The sequence below is a fragment of the Artibeus jamaicensis genome, unplaced genomic scaffold, assembly GCF_021234435.1.
Source record: "Artibeus jamaicensis isolate MK-2021 breed Jamaican fruit bat unplaced genomic scaffold, CSHL_Jam_final contig_432, whole genome shotgun sequence".
Taxonomy (NCBI): Eukaryota; Metazoa; Chordata; class Mammalia; order Chiroptera; family Phyllostomidae; genus Artibeus; species Artibeus jamaicensis.
In genome coordinates this window covers 15,811,810-15,827,547 of record NW_026521828.1, presented here as the reverse complement: position 1 = coordinate 15,827,547, position 15,738 = coordinate 15,811,810, and the positions used below count along the sequence as shown (strand labels likewise).

General features: G+C 44.7%; 1 protein-coding gene across 3 annotated transcripts in view; it reads right to left on the bottom strand.

Annotated features, from left to right (window-relative positions):
- PPP2R2B (protein phosphatase 2 regulatory subunit Bbeta) overlaps positions 1 to 15,738 on the bottom strand; it is a 291,119-nt gene that overhangs the window by 27,885 nt on the left and 247,496 nt on the right. For all 3 annotated transcript variants that reach the window (XM_053665949.1, XM_053665951.1, XM_053665950.1), the window contains one exon: positions 14,286 to 14,450. In XM_053665949.1, the coding sequence (XP_053521924.1) occupies positions 14,286 to 14,450 (165 nt within the window). The remainder of the gene's footprint in view (positions 1 to 14,285; positions 14,451 to 15,738) is intronic.

Below are 15,738 nucleotides of genomic sequence, written 5' to 3'. Positions count from 1 at the left end.
ATATGGAAAAGAGTCACCAAACTGACTGAGCATATTACTAGCGGCTAGGTTCCCCCATGGCTTCAGAGATACCACAACCCTCCTGATGCCTCTTGGACCTTGTAGCCTTCTGCTTGGATGCAGAAAGAGGATGTATTTTGTAATCATGAGAAAATAAAGGCTTTATTCTTCAGTAAGTACTTTTGCTTAATGACTTGGTTGTAAGGAAGGAGGCACAGTCTGTACCATTTCCATTTTAAATTTGGCTGGAGAGTAAGACATCTCTCCATGCCCACTGTTGTTCATGCAGTGCACGTGAGGTGCACCCTCGGTAGGTGCTTCCTCGGTAGGTGCTTGGGGACATGGGGACCATGGTATGTTGATTTCCTCAGAGCCAAACTCCACCAGTGAAATGCCTTGTTCTTCTCTCTCCTCAGTCCCTGGCCCACCCTGATGCCTCCCCCACAGACCTAGTAGGGTGAAGATGAAAACTATTTCTAGGCATCATCTATCAGCAGCTTCAGCCATGGGTCTGCGTCCAGGCTCGACCTAGCATTTTATCTCTGACGTTGTGTAAATTACTTGCTTGTTTGAGTCTCCATTTTCTGATCTATAAGTCTGAGTTAATGGGTTATTGGAATAAGAACACTTATCAATGCTGAGTGCCCAGATAATGCTTGGGTTAGACATTATCTCATTGAAACCTCACCACATGCAATAATGCAGCTTCATTATTGCCCTAGTTTTATAGAGGGAGGCACACAGTCTTAGAGAAGTTAAGCTCAAGCTTGCCATGCCAGGTTTGTCTGACCCCCGAACTGACACTCTTGACCTCTCCCTGTCCTCACTAAAGCCAAGTTTCCAACCACAAGAGTCTCAAAAATACCTGTAACTATGATTTACCTTCTTGGATTTCAAAGGAGCTTGGGACCTTCTTATCTCAAAGCTACTGGGTGGCTTTCAAAATACATTGGCAGGTGTTCAGTAAGATTCAACATTACCTAAAAAGTCCTTCTCTTTCTTCCCAGCATCTGCTTTATGGCTTCCATTCCTATGTCACCTCTTTTGTCCCCACCAACCTCTTAGATCCTTTCTGATGGTTGATTTAGAAACAACCACTTTCTTCTCCGAACTTCTAGAGCAGAGTTCTCAAGTCTTGGTCAGGATACAAATGTCACAGTGTAGCACGCCATATAGTATGACATCCTTTATGTAAGTTATTACCTATAACTTAGTATTAAACAATATATTTTTTATACTAAAGTCTGTTATATAGACCATAAGTGTTTCAGGAAAATTTCTAGGAGAAAAGTTTAAAATTGAGTAAATTCTGAGTTTTGGCTTATTTGATTTTTCTGAAATTTGGAAAAGCCAATACCCAAGGCTTTTACTCATTTACACACTTAGTTTAAGAATCATGGCACTAGTATACTGTGAGACACAGTCACATTTTACCCAATGTTAGATCTTTGATAAACACATTTCGTATCATTCATTCATTCCTTCATCATTTATCCCTCTCAACTTCCTTCCATTCATTCAGTATGATTTAACATCTTTGATATGCCAGGCACTGTCCCAGGGACTCTTCTACTATTTAATAACCTCCCTAGGGGCTAGCAAACATATGTTTTAATTGATACAAATTTTTACCTTTGTAGGCCTACAATGACATGAATACAAAAGACTCTCAGTAAAAAGGCACCAAAGAATACTATGCATCATAACTCTGGGCTGGGAACAACTTGGACACACAGAGGATGACATTTGCCATCAGAGTTCATTTTAACAGGCTGACATGCTATTTGGCAGAAACTTATCTAGTTAGCATTTTTTCTTTAATATTGGGAATCTAAACTTCACATGTAACTTAAACTTTTTATTAAAAATACTAGATAATTTCACATCCTCTCGCCCCACCACAACAAATACACAGAGGCAGAAACTGCACCTTGTAAGTCTGTCTCCCCACTATGTTTAGTACAACACCTTACTCACATTTGTTGACCGATTGCTTGCTTTCTTTGATCTCACCATTTTCCTAAGTTTGATGATCCCATTTTCTCATAAGGAAACTCTTCAATGACAATTCCACTCCATTATAAGGATTTTCAATTGACACCAACATTTCAGGATAAACTAGTCAGCCTTGGGATGAAGGATGCCTGTCCATAAGATAAATACTATTTAAACCCTTATTTTCAGGTTAAAGATACAAGAGAAGATAAAAGCAAGTATCATCATAAGCCTTGCAGGGGTTCTCATTCTCCTGCCCCCTGTTGCCTCTGGGTTGTGCTGGATGATGAAGGGAGGCCAGCAGGTGCTTTGAGTCATTCATCAGATAAAGGGACCTCCACCAATAGGGCTGGCAGCTGCAGGGGAGAGCTGGAGAGATGCCATGTGAGGAAGACTTGTCCCACTGTTGCTGGCTTTCAGGTGGAGAAAGGAGACCTAAGCCAAGAAATGTGGGCTGGAAAAGGCAAAGAAACAGAATTTCCCCAGAGCTTCCGGAGGAACACAGCTTTGTCAACACCTTGATTTTAGCCAGTGGGACCCATGCCAGACTTCTGACTGACAGAATTACAGATGATAAATTTACATTTTTTAGTCACTCACTTCACAGTCATTTGTTACAGCAGCCATAGGAAACTAACACAAAGAGGAAGAGGTGAACTTGCTGATGTCACCTCTGGTGGGAAGGGACAGGCAATTGTAAGACCTATCCTGCCCTGAACGGAGCCCTCTTGAGGCTCTGGCAGGCTCATGTCCCCCCTGGGGAAACTTCCTCCCAGGAGTTCCCTCGATTGGGGTTGTTTTGAACCTTGAATTCAGGATGCTTGCCCAGTGGCCATGGCTGCTTTGCCAATGATGGCTTGTCATGGATGATAATGACTGGCAAGGTAGCCTTGAAATGTCCCAAGGCCAGAGCAGCCAAGGCCACCTTTAGCCACCCTATCCCATCCTGTGTCCCTGAGGGCTGCTGCTGTGTGCCTGAGTTGCTTTTGACCTCCATGGTCTTCTCATCCAAGACCCCAAGTTGGGGGAGGGCAGAACCTGGGCAGGTGTCAGCTACTAATGAATGATATTCATCTCCAAAATTAATATGCTTTCCAGTTCTTAGAAAAATCCACTCAACTGGAGGCTCCAGGATGACTAGTTGACAGAACTGGTTAAATTAATCACAAATGGAAATGAAGATGGAGGAATTCTGTTTTTACTCCAGGGCTTGGGCCTGCTGTGTGTTCACTGCTGCCTAGCAAGCTTGCATGGGGTAGAGACACAGGATTAAAGAGGGGGATGGGCTCGGTGAATTCTGTGACTTGCAATAAGCCTCTGTTTTGGCTTTTTTCCAGGAGGACTGGGGCTGGGGGTGGATGTCTGGGTGTGTTTATAAATCAATCATCACCCAAAAACATTTTCATTAAGAGCCTTGTCTTTTTAATCTAACCAAGCTCCCTTGCAATAAACACTGTTAATTATCATCCTGATCAAGACTGAACCCCTTTTAGCTGTGCCAAACCTTAGAGGTTTTAACATTCAGTGCAGCTGCCATCTCAACTGGTACCTTTGGACACATTCCATCGGAGACATAGGTGAATGACCCATAGGTTTATTAAGGGATCTAGTGGCCTGTGGAACCAGGACAGGGCAGTTCAGTTTGTGGGTGAGGGCAAAGAGAAAGACAGTGGATTTAATATCTGTCTGAGGACAGGGTGAGTTCTGCATTTGAAACTGTTGGTCCAGGGGATCTAACAAATGGGAATGATACAAAATCATCCTTCTGGATGTTAGCAAAAGATCATGCTCTTTCTCTTGATGCCAAAGACCCAGGAGAGTGAGAAGGAATTCTCTTGGAAACAGAGAGACCTGGGTTCCCATATTGGCTCCTGCAATATGATGTGAGGCAATTTATTCCCCTCTCTGTGCGTGCGATTACTAAAACCAGTCTTCCTGGGTTGTTGTGAGACATAAAGACACAGAAGGGCTCAAGAATAACATGTTTCCCAGCACTACACACACCTTTGGAGGAAAACAAGAGTTTCTGACTTGGATCAAGCTTGGCTCCATTCCCATTGGCTCTCAGGCCATTCTGCCAATGACCACACTACTTACAAAAATTATCTGAAAATTTAGGGCCTAAAGTGCTTACACCTTTCTCCTCACCAACACTCTTGAGATTATAGGAGTAAAACTACAGCCTGGAAGGGGATCTGGAAAATAGAAAAGCTGCCCATGTTCTGCCTCTCTAACATCATGCCATTCACACAGTCACTGCCTGTCTCTACCTGTATTCTTGTTACCGTGCTACAGCATCCACAGTGGGTTTGTGACTTTGCATCCTGCTTTCACACTAATCACAAGCACTTCCCCACTTGCTCTGTCTTTAACTGTGTCCATGGGCTGTTGGTGAGTTTCATCTCCAGCACCCCTCACATCACCCCTTTCCGTGCCCCCATTCCCAGGAGCATTTCAACTGCTGCTTTTATGCTGTTAACACAAATTCTGCTTCTTCCAGATACTCTCCTTTCGAGAGTGGCTTTCCCATAGGAAACAGGCTCCTCAGCACCTCAAGGGCTCTAAAGTCAATTCACGTCCCCTTTGTTGAGAGAAAAGTATTTCCACACCACAGGAAGGTGTCCGGGCATCATCACTATAAAACACACAGACAACCACAGGGGGCTGGAGGGACTCAACGTACAGGCTCCCTTCACCCCAGTTCTCTGGTTCCCTATTACCTTCTTCTTTTTTCAAAAAAATTGTCCCCCAAGGATATGTTTATTGATTATAGAAAGAGAAGGAGAGTGGGAAAGGGGTGGGGGGAGGGAGAGGAAGGGTAGCAAAGAGAGAGAGAGACACTGATATGAGAGAGAGAGACAGCCATTGGTTGCCTCCTGTACGCACCCTGATCAGTTATTCAACCCGAAACCTTGTCTGTATCCTGACCAGGAATGGAACCCACAAGCTTTTGGTGTACAGACCATGCTCCAATTAACTGAACCAGTGGGACAGGGCTCCTCCTGGAGCCTGCCACTTGGAGGAAAGGATCAGCGTGGTACCTTCCCCAGGCAGCCTGTGGGAGTGAGCCTGCAGTCCACACCTGGAGGAATTGTCAGCTCCAGGGCCCATGCTCTGGATGGTTTTCATGTCTGTCATTAGGGGCTGAACTGTGTCCCCTGCAGATTTGCATGCTGAAGCCCTAACCCCCAATACCTGTGTTTGAAGACAGGGTCTGTGAGGAGGTAATCAAATGAAAATGGGTGGGCCCTAATGCAGTATGACTGGTGCTGTGGGAAGGGGAGTTTTAGATATGGGTGTGTGCAGAGGGAACATGAGGTGAAGACAGAGAAAAGACAGGCTTCAGCTGGCCCAGGACGGGGTTGGAACAGACCCTGTCCTCACAGCCCTCAGAGAAATGATTCCTGCTGACTGCTTGATCTCAGACTTCTAGCCCTCAGAAGAGCAAGAGTATGAAGCTTCATTGTTTAAGTCACCCAGTATGTGGCACTTTGCTGCAGCAAGTCTAGTCAATGAATACAGTCTTTTATGTCTTTCCCCTTCTGCCTGACTTTCTACCACAGATGTTCAGTGGAACACTGCTGCCTGCTGGGCACTATGCTAAGTACTGGTCATTCAGCAGTAGGTAAGAAAAGTAAGACCCCTGTTCTCATGGAGGGAGAAAAGCAAGCCTCTATAGATGAGTGCTATAAAAAATTAAAAATAAAATCTGGTGGTAAGATAGAAATAGGGTGCAGATGGGGTGAACAGAGAAGTCCTCTTTGAGGAGGTGACATTTTCCCAGAGATCCAAAGAGTGAGAACTATCCAGACAAGTGGGACAGCATTCCAGGCAGACAAAAAGCCTGCCCAGGGCAAAGGCCCTGGGGCAGGACAGGGCAGGATGTGTTGGAGGTGCAGGAAATAGACCTGCATGGTCAGACTCCATGGAGCTAAGGTTAGAGAAGGATAGGTAGCAGATTCAAGCAGGGCACTGAAAGGTGTTCAGATTTAATCCCTGTTTCATTCCCTAGGTTGCCATTCATGACACCTGGTCAGTGTCTTCACTCAAATCCCAATACTCTTGCACCAAAAGGAAAAGGCATGATGCAGCTGCCATCAGCACCCTATTGTTTTAGCCATAAGAATGTCAAATGGCAAACCCACCCCTGTTACCACTGCCAGAAGCCATAGGGAAAAAAAATAGAGTCATGAGGGACAGAATTATCTCTTTTACCCCTGCTGAGTATGCAGAGTGAGGGGACATATGGAAATTAATATATGCAGCTCTGATAACACAGATCTCCTCGGCATTTTGATTAAATGCCAACAGTTATTAAATACCCTCCTTCTCAGAGCTCATCTCTGAGAGCCAGTGTTGCTTTTTATCTTAAACTCTGATGAACTGTCTCAATTGTGATCACACACCTTGGCTGAACTCTGGTGGGCTCTAGGCTGGCGTTGGAGAAGGATGCAGAAAATCAATATGAAATGTCAGACAAAAGATGAGATTGAACTTGTTTTCCTGGCTGGCAGGAGCCTGGGGCTGCCGCTTTGTGAGTCAAACAAAGGGAGATGTTCACTGAAGAAGGTCAGTGCTCTGGACAAGTCAGGAAAATGAATTTTATTCACTCCTTAATTAGATTAGGAGGCTGACTGCTGGCAATTCACAGTGCTGCCAGTATTGGGATGGGGTGTGGGGAGGCGGGGCTGGGGTGGAGGCCTGCAGGCTGCTAATGAGCCCCTGGGTGTCACTAGGGACTGTCTCCAGGGCATAGGGTTGTGCAGGACCCAGGCTGGAAGCAGGAACAGCCTCTGGGGGTCCTTGGGTATGCAGCTGGGCAGGTCTACGTCTTCTGTGGGCATCATGGCACTTTGCTGTTCTCAGTCTTTAGACCCCAGTCAGTGGTCACTGCCTTGGGTTATGAAGTTGTTGTTATGTCCTCTCATAGCACCACATGCCTCTCTTTCATAAAAGTTATTATATCTGCAGTTTCTCCTCCTTAGACATGGTGATGGCGAATTTTGTGCATCAACCTGACTGGGCTGTGGCATGCTCAGGTATTTGGTCAAATGTCATTCTGGGTGCTAGTGTGACACCTTTGAGCTAGGACACCCATGTTTTTTTCTGTATCTGTCCTTGAACTAAAACATTGGCTCTTCCTGGGTAATGAGCCTGCTGAACTCTGGACTAGAACTGTATCATTAGCTTTCCTGGGGTTCCTGCAGTCCCACTGCAGGTGTTGGGACTTGTCAGCTTCCATAACCACATAAACCAAATACTTGTCATGCATCTTGCTTATACACACATCACATGCATACACACATATATGTATATGTGTGTGATATATATGAGTATCTCCCACTGGTTCTGTTTCTCTGGAGAACCCTCTCTAATATAGACAGTGAGCTCTAAGTGGGAGGAAACTGGGTCTGATTTTGCTCATCCTTACATCCCAGAGTCTGGTACAGTGCCTGACATATAGTATGTGCTCAACAAATACCAACTAAATAAACAAACAACTGAGCTTTGTGTATCTGGAAAAGAGTTGGAGTTTCAAGCAACTTACAGCTGCAGGCCCAACACAGAGGGAATTCAGGAGAGATCATTGTGATAACTACTACTGTCACTTCTGGACCCAGGCTAGGCGGTCACCATATGATGACATTTACTTCTCATGAACAGCCAGCTCTAGGAGGCTACCTTTACTATTTCTACTATCAAATGAAGAACTTGGGGCTCATAAGGAGTAAATAACTTGCCCGAAGCCACACAGCCATTGACAGTCATTGAGTGTCACAGTCAAGTGCTAATTATGAAGTTTCTACTCTAAAGCATTCTAGTTCTGGAAGTTTCTAAGGCCTTGTCCTTTTTCCTTCTTGAGTTGAGGGTTCGTCAAGCCTCCCATTCAGCTTATTCCTCAACACCCAGCACTCATGTGGGTCTTTCTGACCCTGAAGCCCAGGCTGGTGTCTGTTACTCTGGCTGTGCACCAGGGCTTTTCCTGACACCTCTGCCATCCATGTGGGGCTGGTGGCCCTTTGTGCCTGGTTCTACTTTTGCTTATTGGAGAGGCTCTGCCCTTCCTCCTTAGTCAGCCCATGTCACCTCACACACAGCATATTCCAAACAGAACCCTCTCCTTCAGGACTTCTGATTAGCCCCCATTCCACGTGCCCTTATGTAAACCCTCAGGCATAAATGTATTTATTGAATAACTATTTACTGAGCACCTACTTAGTATCAGGCCTTGGTAATATGATGTGAGCAAAACAGAGTCATTTCTTCAGAAGGTTTGTAGTTTAGAGGAATGGACACCAAATATGAACTAATATCCATGGATGGCGAATGCTGCTCTCTAAAATCCCACCACCTGTGGTTATCTTAAAAGAAAACACTCTTATTTTTTCCTCTCTTTTCCCTTCAATTTCCATGGCTATCATCCTTATCTAGGTTACAAATTTCCATTTATTACCTTCAGTTCTCCTATGCTTCTTCCCATCACCCCGTGTTAATCATCACAAAACAGGAATTCTATAACTATGTTCTCCAGCCAAATGATGTCCCATTGCTCTCCACATGCTAGCAACTGGGGCACATGCAAGTATCCTTAACGGATACTCCTACTCAATGGAGGAGGTCAGGGATGCACAACGTGGTACTGGAGGCTATAAAATAAGTGCTGCATCTTTTGGGAACATCAGTTTTGCTTGTAGTTTGGAGTGGGTAGAAATGTAATTACTAAATTTAACAGAAAGTAGACATTTTATGGGAATAAAATATAGAGAGAATTCAGGTGTAATTTGAAGATGAAAAAAGACTTCAAAGGAAATCTGTAGTGAGCAGAATCTCCCAGGGTCTCTGGCCTCTGCCTCTGGCCTCAGGAACATGCTGTTTTGTCTTTGCTGAAAGGCCAGGCCGCCCAGAGAACCTGGGAGGGGTTGGAATGCCACTGGGTGTCCTTCCTCCATGGCAGCAAGGATCATGCCTGGCCTTAACAGTGCTGTAGTTGGTAGAAAAAATTTAAGAAAGACTGGCCACCTACCATAGGAGCCAGACTCTGGGTATAGAGTAGGCACTCAGTGAATGCATGCATGAATGAATGAACACATGAAGACATAATCTTTTGACTTTGATCTTCAACTACCAAGTGATATGAACCATCACCCCTATTTGCCCTCATTTCCTCAATATTCTCCTTTCACCAAAACCTGAGAGTTCTTACTATGACTCCTTAAAGGTTCTATGTCACTTCTTTAGTCGATTCTGTGTGTGCTGCGGGAGACACTCTTCTCTCTCTCTCTCTCTCTCTCTCTCTCTCTCTCTCTCTCTCTCTCTCTCTCCCCTTTTCACCAAATCAAATATTACTTGTGCTTCAACTGACCAGCCTCTGCCAGTCCTGTAAGGTCTAGCCCGAGTTCCACCCTCCTCTCAACATCCCAAGCCCCAGTTGTCTCCAGCACTCCTTTGGGTAGTAACTCACCCACTGCCAGATGCACTGTCCCTGAAATGTTTCCTGGGTATCTCTGAGTTCATCAGCCAAATTTTTAATTCTGGCATATAGGAGATGCTCCATCTTTTCCACTGTACCTGTCAGAGTTCTTAATAGTAACAGACACGTCACAGATACAAGAAGATCATGCTGGAGGACTAACAATGAATTTTAATCCAGAGCTGTTCAATCAACTGGGAACAATATCCCGCCCATACCCCATCCCCAGGGGATAATGACATTTTTGGTTGTCACAACTTACCTTTGTTACTGGCCTCTTGTGGGTGGAGACCAGGGATGCTGCTAAACATCCTACAAGAAGACCCTCCCTTTGCAAAGTATTGTGTGACCCAAATTTAGCAGTGTCATTGTGAAGAAATCCTGGGTGTACAGTAGAGTATTTTCTAACTTGTTCTCCATCTCTTTATTTTGCAAGTCAGAACCCAATCTCCCTCCTTTCATCTTCAGTCAAAGAAACTTCTCTAACAATGAATTCTGATCAGTTTACTTCCCTGTTACTTTAATGGTTGGTCACTGATTTTGAGGGAAAAAAATCAAGTTCTTTATTATGGCCATCATGACCAGGCCCCTGCGTTTCTTCTGAGTCTGGATTCTCTTCCTTCTCTAAGTCACTTCCCATATACCAGCCTTATCAGTCTCACTGTACTTCTAAAACATGATCTCTCATGCCTCAGTACCTTTGCACATGCTGACCCTACTACCTCATACACTTCCCCCCCCCTTTATTGGCTAGTAAGTAAATACTGTCCAGAGATCAAAACCAGCACACACATCAGCGGATATTTATTTTACATCTATCATGGGCCAGGCCCTATCTTAGGTTCAGGGGAAATAGCTGTGAACCAAAAAGAGTAAATCCATGCCCTCAAGAGCTGATGGTGTAGAATCACAGGTGACAAACACAGACCTGTGGGCCAAATACGGTCCTCCACCTTGTTTTATCTGGCCCGGCACCTTGGTTCTACCTAGTGGCAGTGCTGAGCTCCTTGCCCCTAGTTAAGGAGTAATTACACTTATACAGTCCTAAAATTACATTCAGTCCTTTGAAGGCAACCACGAGGCTAATGTGGCCCCTGGGTGAAAAATGCTTTTGACACCCCTGGTCTAGATCCATGTTCTCCACCAGAACTTCCTGCAATGGTGAAAATGTCTTAAATCTGCCCTGTTTAATATGGTAGCTACTAGCCACACATGGCTATTGAATGCTTTAAGTATAGACAATCTGAATTGAAAGCATGTTTTGAAGGCTTAGTATAAAAAACTAAAACATCTCATTAACATCCTTTTTTAAAATTTATTTTATTGATTATGCCATTACAGTTGTTCTATTCCCCTCCTTCATTCCCCTCCACCCTACCTCCCTGTCCCCACTACCCGCCTTTAATTTATGACCATGTGTCTCAAGTTCTTTAGATTCTATATTCCCCATACTATTCCTGCCCTCCCATCTATTTTCTATCTACTGTCTATGCTACTTATTTTCTGTACCTTCTCCCCCCTTCTCCTCCTCCCACTCCCCTGTTGCTAACCCTCCTTGAGATCTTCATTTCTATGTTTCCACTCCTGATCTAGTTGTCCTTTTAGTTTGCTTTCGTTTTAGGTGTGGTTGTTAATAACTGTGAGTTTGTTATCCTTTCACTGTTCATGTTTCTTTAACTTCTTTTTCTTAGGTAAGTCCCTTTAACATTTCATATAATAAGGGCTTGGTGATGATGAACTCCTTGAATTTGATCTTATCTGAGAAGCACCTTATCTGTCCTTCCATTCTAAATGAAAGTTTTGCTGGATAGAGCAATCTTGGTTGTAGGTCTGTGGATTTCATGACTTGGAATACCTCTTTCCAGCCCCTTCTTGCCTGTAAGGTCTTTTTTGAGAAATCAGCTGACAGTCTGATGGGGACTCCTTTGTAGGCGACAGTCCCCTTATCTCTTGCTGCTTCTAGGATTCTTGCCTCCGTTTTAATTTTGGCTAATGTAATGATGATGTGCCTTGGTGTGGTCCTTCTTGGGTCCAACTTCTTTGGGACTCTCTGAGCTTCCTGGATTTCCTGGAAGTCTATTTCCTTTGCCAGATTGGGGAAATTCTCCTTTATTATTTGTTCAAATAAGTTTTCCACTGGTGGCTGTGCCTTTCCCCCTTCTGGTACCCCTATAATTCAGATGTTGGAGTGTTTAAAGATGTCCTGGAGGTTCTTAAGTCTCTCCTCATTTTTTTTTGAATTCTTGCTTCTTGACTCTTTTCTGTTTGGCCATTATTTTCTTTCTTCTGGTCCACTCCATTGATTTGAGTCCCAGTTTCCTTTTCATTGCTATTGGTGTCCTGTGCAATTCCATTCATTTCAATTAGTTTTGCCTTCATATGTTTGTCTAATTTGTGGGTATAATCAACCAGTTCTGTGAGGATCCTCATCACCAGTGTTTTAAACTGTGTGTCTGAGAGTTTTGCTATTTCTTCATTGCTTAGATTTATAGGCTCTGGGTCTTTGAGATCTTCTTGAGTCATTTTTGGTCTGTTTTTGCCCTTTAAGTGTGAGGAGAGGAGCCTTGGACTCCCAGGTCACTGGGTTGTGACGCTGTATGTGGGGGCATGGTCAGAGTGGGGAAATGGCGACCCCCTCTGCTGTTTCACGCTGCTGGGTGAGGAGCAGAGCCTTAGCTGGTTCACCATGGCTGGGCCACTCAGAGTCACCGGGTTATGACGCTGTATGTGGAGGTGGGGTCAGAGCGGGGAAATGGCAGTGCCCTCCGCTGCTGCTTGCTGCAGGGACCCGCTGGGTCCTGGTCCAATCGCCCACTCTCTCACTTGTCTATCCGCGCACAAATGCATGACCACAGTCAACCCACAGCCCTGCTCCCTCGCTGTTTCGCCGTGGTCGCTCGCTGAGTTGCCCACCAGGTCCAACCCTGCGCCTGGATTCCGGGCTCCTGAGTCCGTCTGACCGAGTTTTCCTGTGCAACCTTGCTCCACCAGCTGCTGGTTTCGCCCCTTACCGGTCAGGCTGAAGAATTTGTTGTTAACAGACTTCCGAAAAGTTCAATTTTCTGTGTTATGGCTGTGTTTTCTGTTGCTAATATTTAGTTGTCTCTAAACTTGGTTGTGTGAGAAGGCACGGCATCTCCATCTATACCTCCATCTTGGCAGAAGTCTCATTAACATTCTTAATTGTTATCTCATCAAAGCTCCATGACAAACCCATGAGGTGCATATTATTATTCTACCCATTTTACATAAGAGAAAACTGAGACTCAGCAAGGTTAAGGAAAGCTGGACAGTCATACAGCAAATCGGGGGCTTTGACCTGGGTCTGTGGGAATCTAGAATCCATACAACCTTATGCCTTAAACTTAGAATTCACAAAACCTACACATCACTACACTGTACATACCAGCTGCCCCACACAATACTTCTCATAGCCAATGAACAATGAAAAACCATCAAAATGACCTAGCTCTGTACCCCTCTCCCAGGCATACACTCACACAGAGAGTCTTCTATCATTCCTAACACATGGAAGTTGAAACTCAAAACTGGGTGTGTGGGAGATAAAGGTCTTCCTTTGTGGCTCTCCTAGGCACCTGCAGTGGCCAAGCAGCACCTTGCAGAAGGTATGGCTGGACAAACAGAGCTGTAATCCCTCCTGAACACCTTAGGAGCTGCATATGATGTAGGCCAACACTGGACATGGATGACCACTGCCTCCTAAGCACCTTTATTCTGGGGAGTTTTCTAAGAAGCCTTCCTGCTGGCTCCAGCCAAGCCTGTTGACCACAGTGCTTATGGTAAGTGCCACCTAACATTTGCTTTATCTGCTGACATCAGCCTCAGCTTCCAGCCTCCAAGCACTCTGCCCCCACTAGTTTGGAGGTGCTTTGCTCCATCCATATCCTGCACACTCCAGCGTGATGAGAGGGCCTGTGACTTTACCCCTGTCCCTTCTCTGAAATTCTTCCCTGGCGCCCAGTAGAACCACTGGGTCTTTTAGAGTGCTAGCTCCCAAAGCTGCAAGTTCTCCAAGAAACCACAAACCTATCCCCCTGGCTACTATTCTTTTGAAAACATATTGAGGTATGACTGACATATAACATTATATTAGAGTCAGTTATGCAACATGACTTGATATATATAATGTGAAATAATCACAATAAGCCTAGGTAACATCCATCACCACACATAGTTAACATTTTTCCTTATGATGAAAACTTTTAAGATCTACCCTCTTAGCAACTTTCAGATATATAACACAGTGTGATTACCTTGGTCACCATCCCCAGATGCCATCCTTGGTTCCTTGTGTATTCTCAGCCGCCTGATCAGGTCAGCACATCCTGTTACCACTCCTGCCAAGGTCTACCCAGAGACCACATTCTCCTCTCCACTGGTGTGCCCCACCCCCATCCAAGCCATATCCATCTCCTGCCTGGGTACTGCACCAGCCCCCCACTGTTCTCCTGTTTCCCCCCTCAGGTTCTTCCCCTCCACAGCAGCAAGACTGAGCTTAAAACATAATTCAGATCATGTCACAATGTTATATGACAAGGCTCATGTCTTATTCGTCTCTGCCTTCCACAGCCCACAATGAATGTTTGTGGCATTAAATGTGAGGTTTCATCATTGTTGAAACACCCAACATGGAGCAGACTCCTGAGCCAGGCGAACACTTGTGATTTTTTTTGTTCCCTGTGTATCTAATGTAGGGAAGATCAAACACTCCAGGTGGGCACAGCTCTCTCCTCCTACATGTCAGGGGTCAAGGGCCCACCCACCCTCCCCTGTCAGCTCTGGGCTGCTTGCTACTCACACTTGGTGTGCCTGTCACACAGGGCGGATGCCCTCATGTCACACAGACGGATGGTCCCTTTGCTGCTGCTGTATACGAAGGTGTTGCAATGATGTGGGTGGAACTCGGCCGCTGTGATCACCTCTGTGAGCTCCTCCATGTTGGCTGGCTTGATGTCGACAATATCTGGCACAGACAAGTCAAGGAGCAAACCGGGGAATGGGGCAGAAACTTGGGGTTGGGAGGTGAGCAATGGGCACTGCAGCATTTTAGTGTGACATGTTAGCATTGATCATGCATGGTGGAACCTCATAAAACTCTGTGAGCAAACAGCCAGGCATTCCTGATCCCAGGCAGATGCTGCCCAGGGTTGCCCAGTGGTCAGAGCTAGTATGAGAAGTCAGGTCTCCCAAGTCCCTTTCAAGCAGTATTTCACCCTCCATAGGATACAGTCAGTGAGAGGTCCCACCGAAGTGATCTGCTCATGCAACCATGCTAAATTTTTTCATTTCTCATTTTACAACAGTGATTACAAAACTTGTCCCATTCCAAATGAATAATTCAGTGTATTTGAATCTTTACCCAGACTCCTGGGCTGATAAATGATGTGTACAATAGACTGTAAATCCTTTCTCATGCAATCTCTGAGATCTTCCTTAATATGTTGATGTTGATGATGATGATAGTTATTGCCATTCACTGAGTGCTGACTCTTGGTCAATAGCTGTGCAAAGCACATCATGTACTTTATCTCATTTAATCCTTCTAATAGCTCTATAGTCATCACTTTTCTCATCCCCATTTTCCAGGGGGTGGGAATGGAGGCTCAGAGTAAAGTACTGTATATTTTGGACCATAAGACACACCTAGGTTTTAGAGGAGAAAAATAGGAAAAAAAGTTTTGAAGCAAAAAATGTAGTAAAATATTTAATAACATAAATAACATAATATTTCACCAATGTAAATGTAAAGCTACATTCAGATTATAAGACACACCCCCAGTTTCCTCCCAAATTTGGGGAGTGCGTCTTATAGTCTGAAAATACAGTGACTTGTCCTAATCACAGGGCTAATGAGTAGCAGCTCTAGGATTTTACCCAGTGTGAAATTTGTGATCTTTAGTAAGTATGCAAACTTCTCATATTGAAAACACATAGGGGCTCAAGTATGCCTAAGCTGTGATTGGCTTTAGTGCTTGTGTGGGAGTTGAAGTATCAGAAACTGTGCAATGGTGTGGTGGAAGAGTTTTGGCCTGCTATGAAATATACCCTTAGTGTATTATGTTTTTTATTTTTTCTCTGTTTTTTCCTTTCTGATCAAGAATTATTATACTTGTACTTTTAAAGACTACATCCTTGTATACTGCATTGAAACATTGGGCCTCCACTTATGAAGGTGGCTTAGAAACATACGCCTTCAGTGGGGTGTTGGGTATATACACAGAGGCATGGGTTTGGGCTGACCCCTTCATACC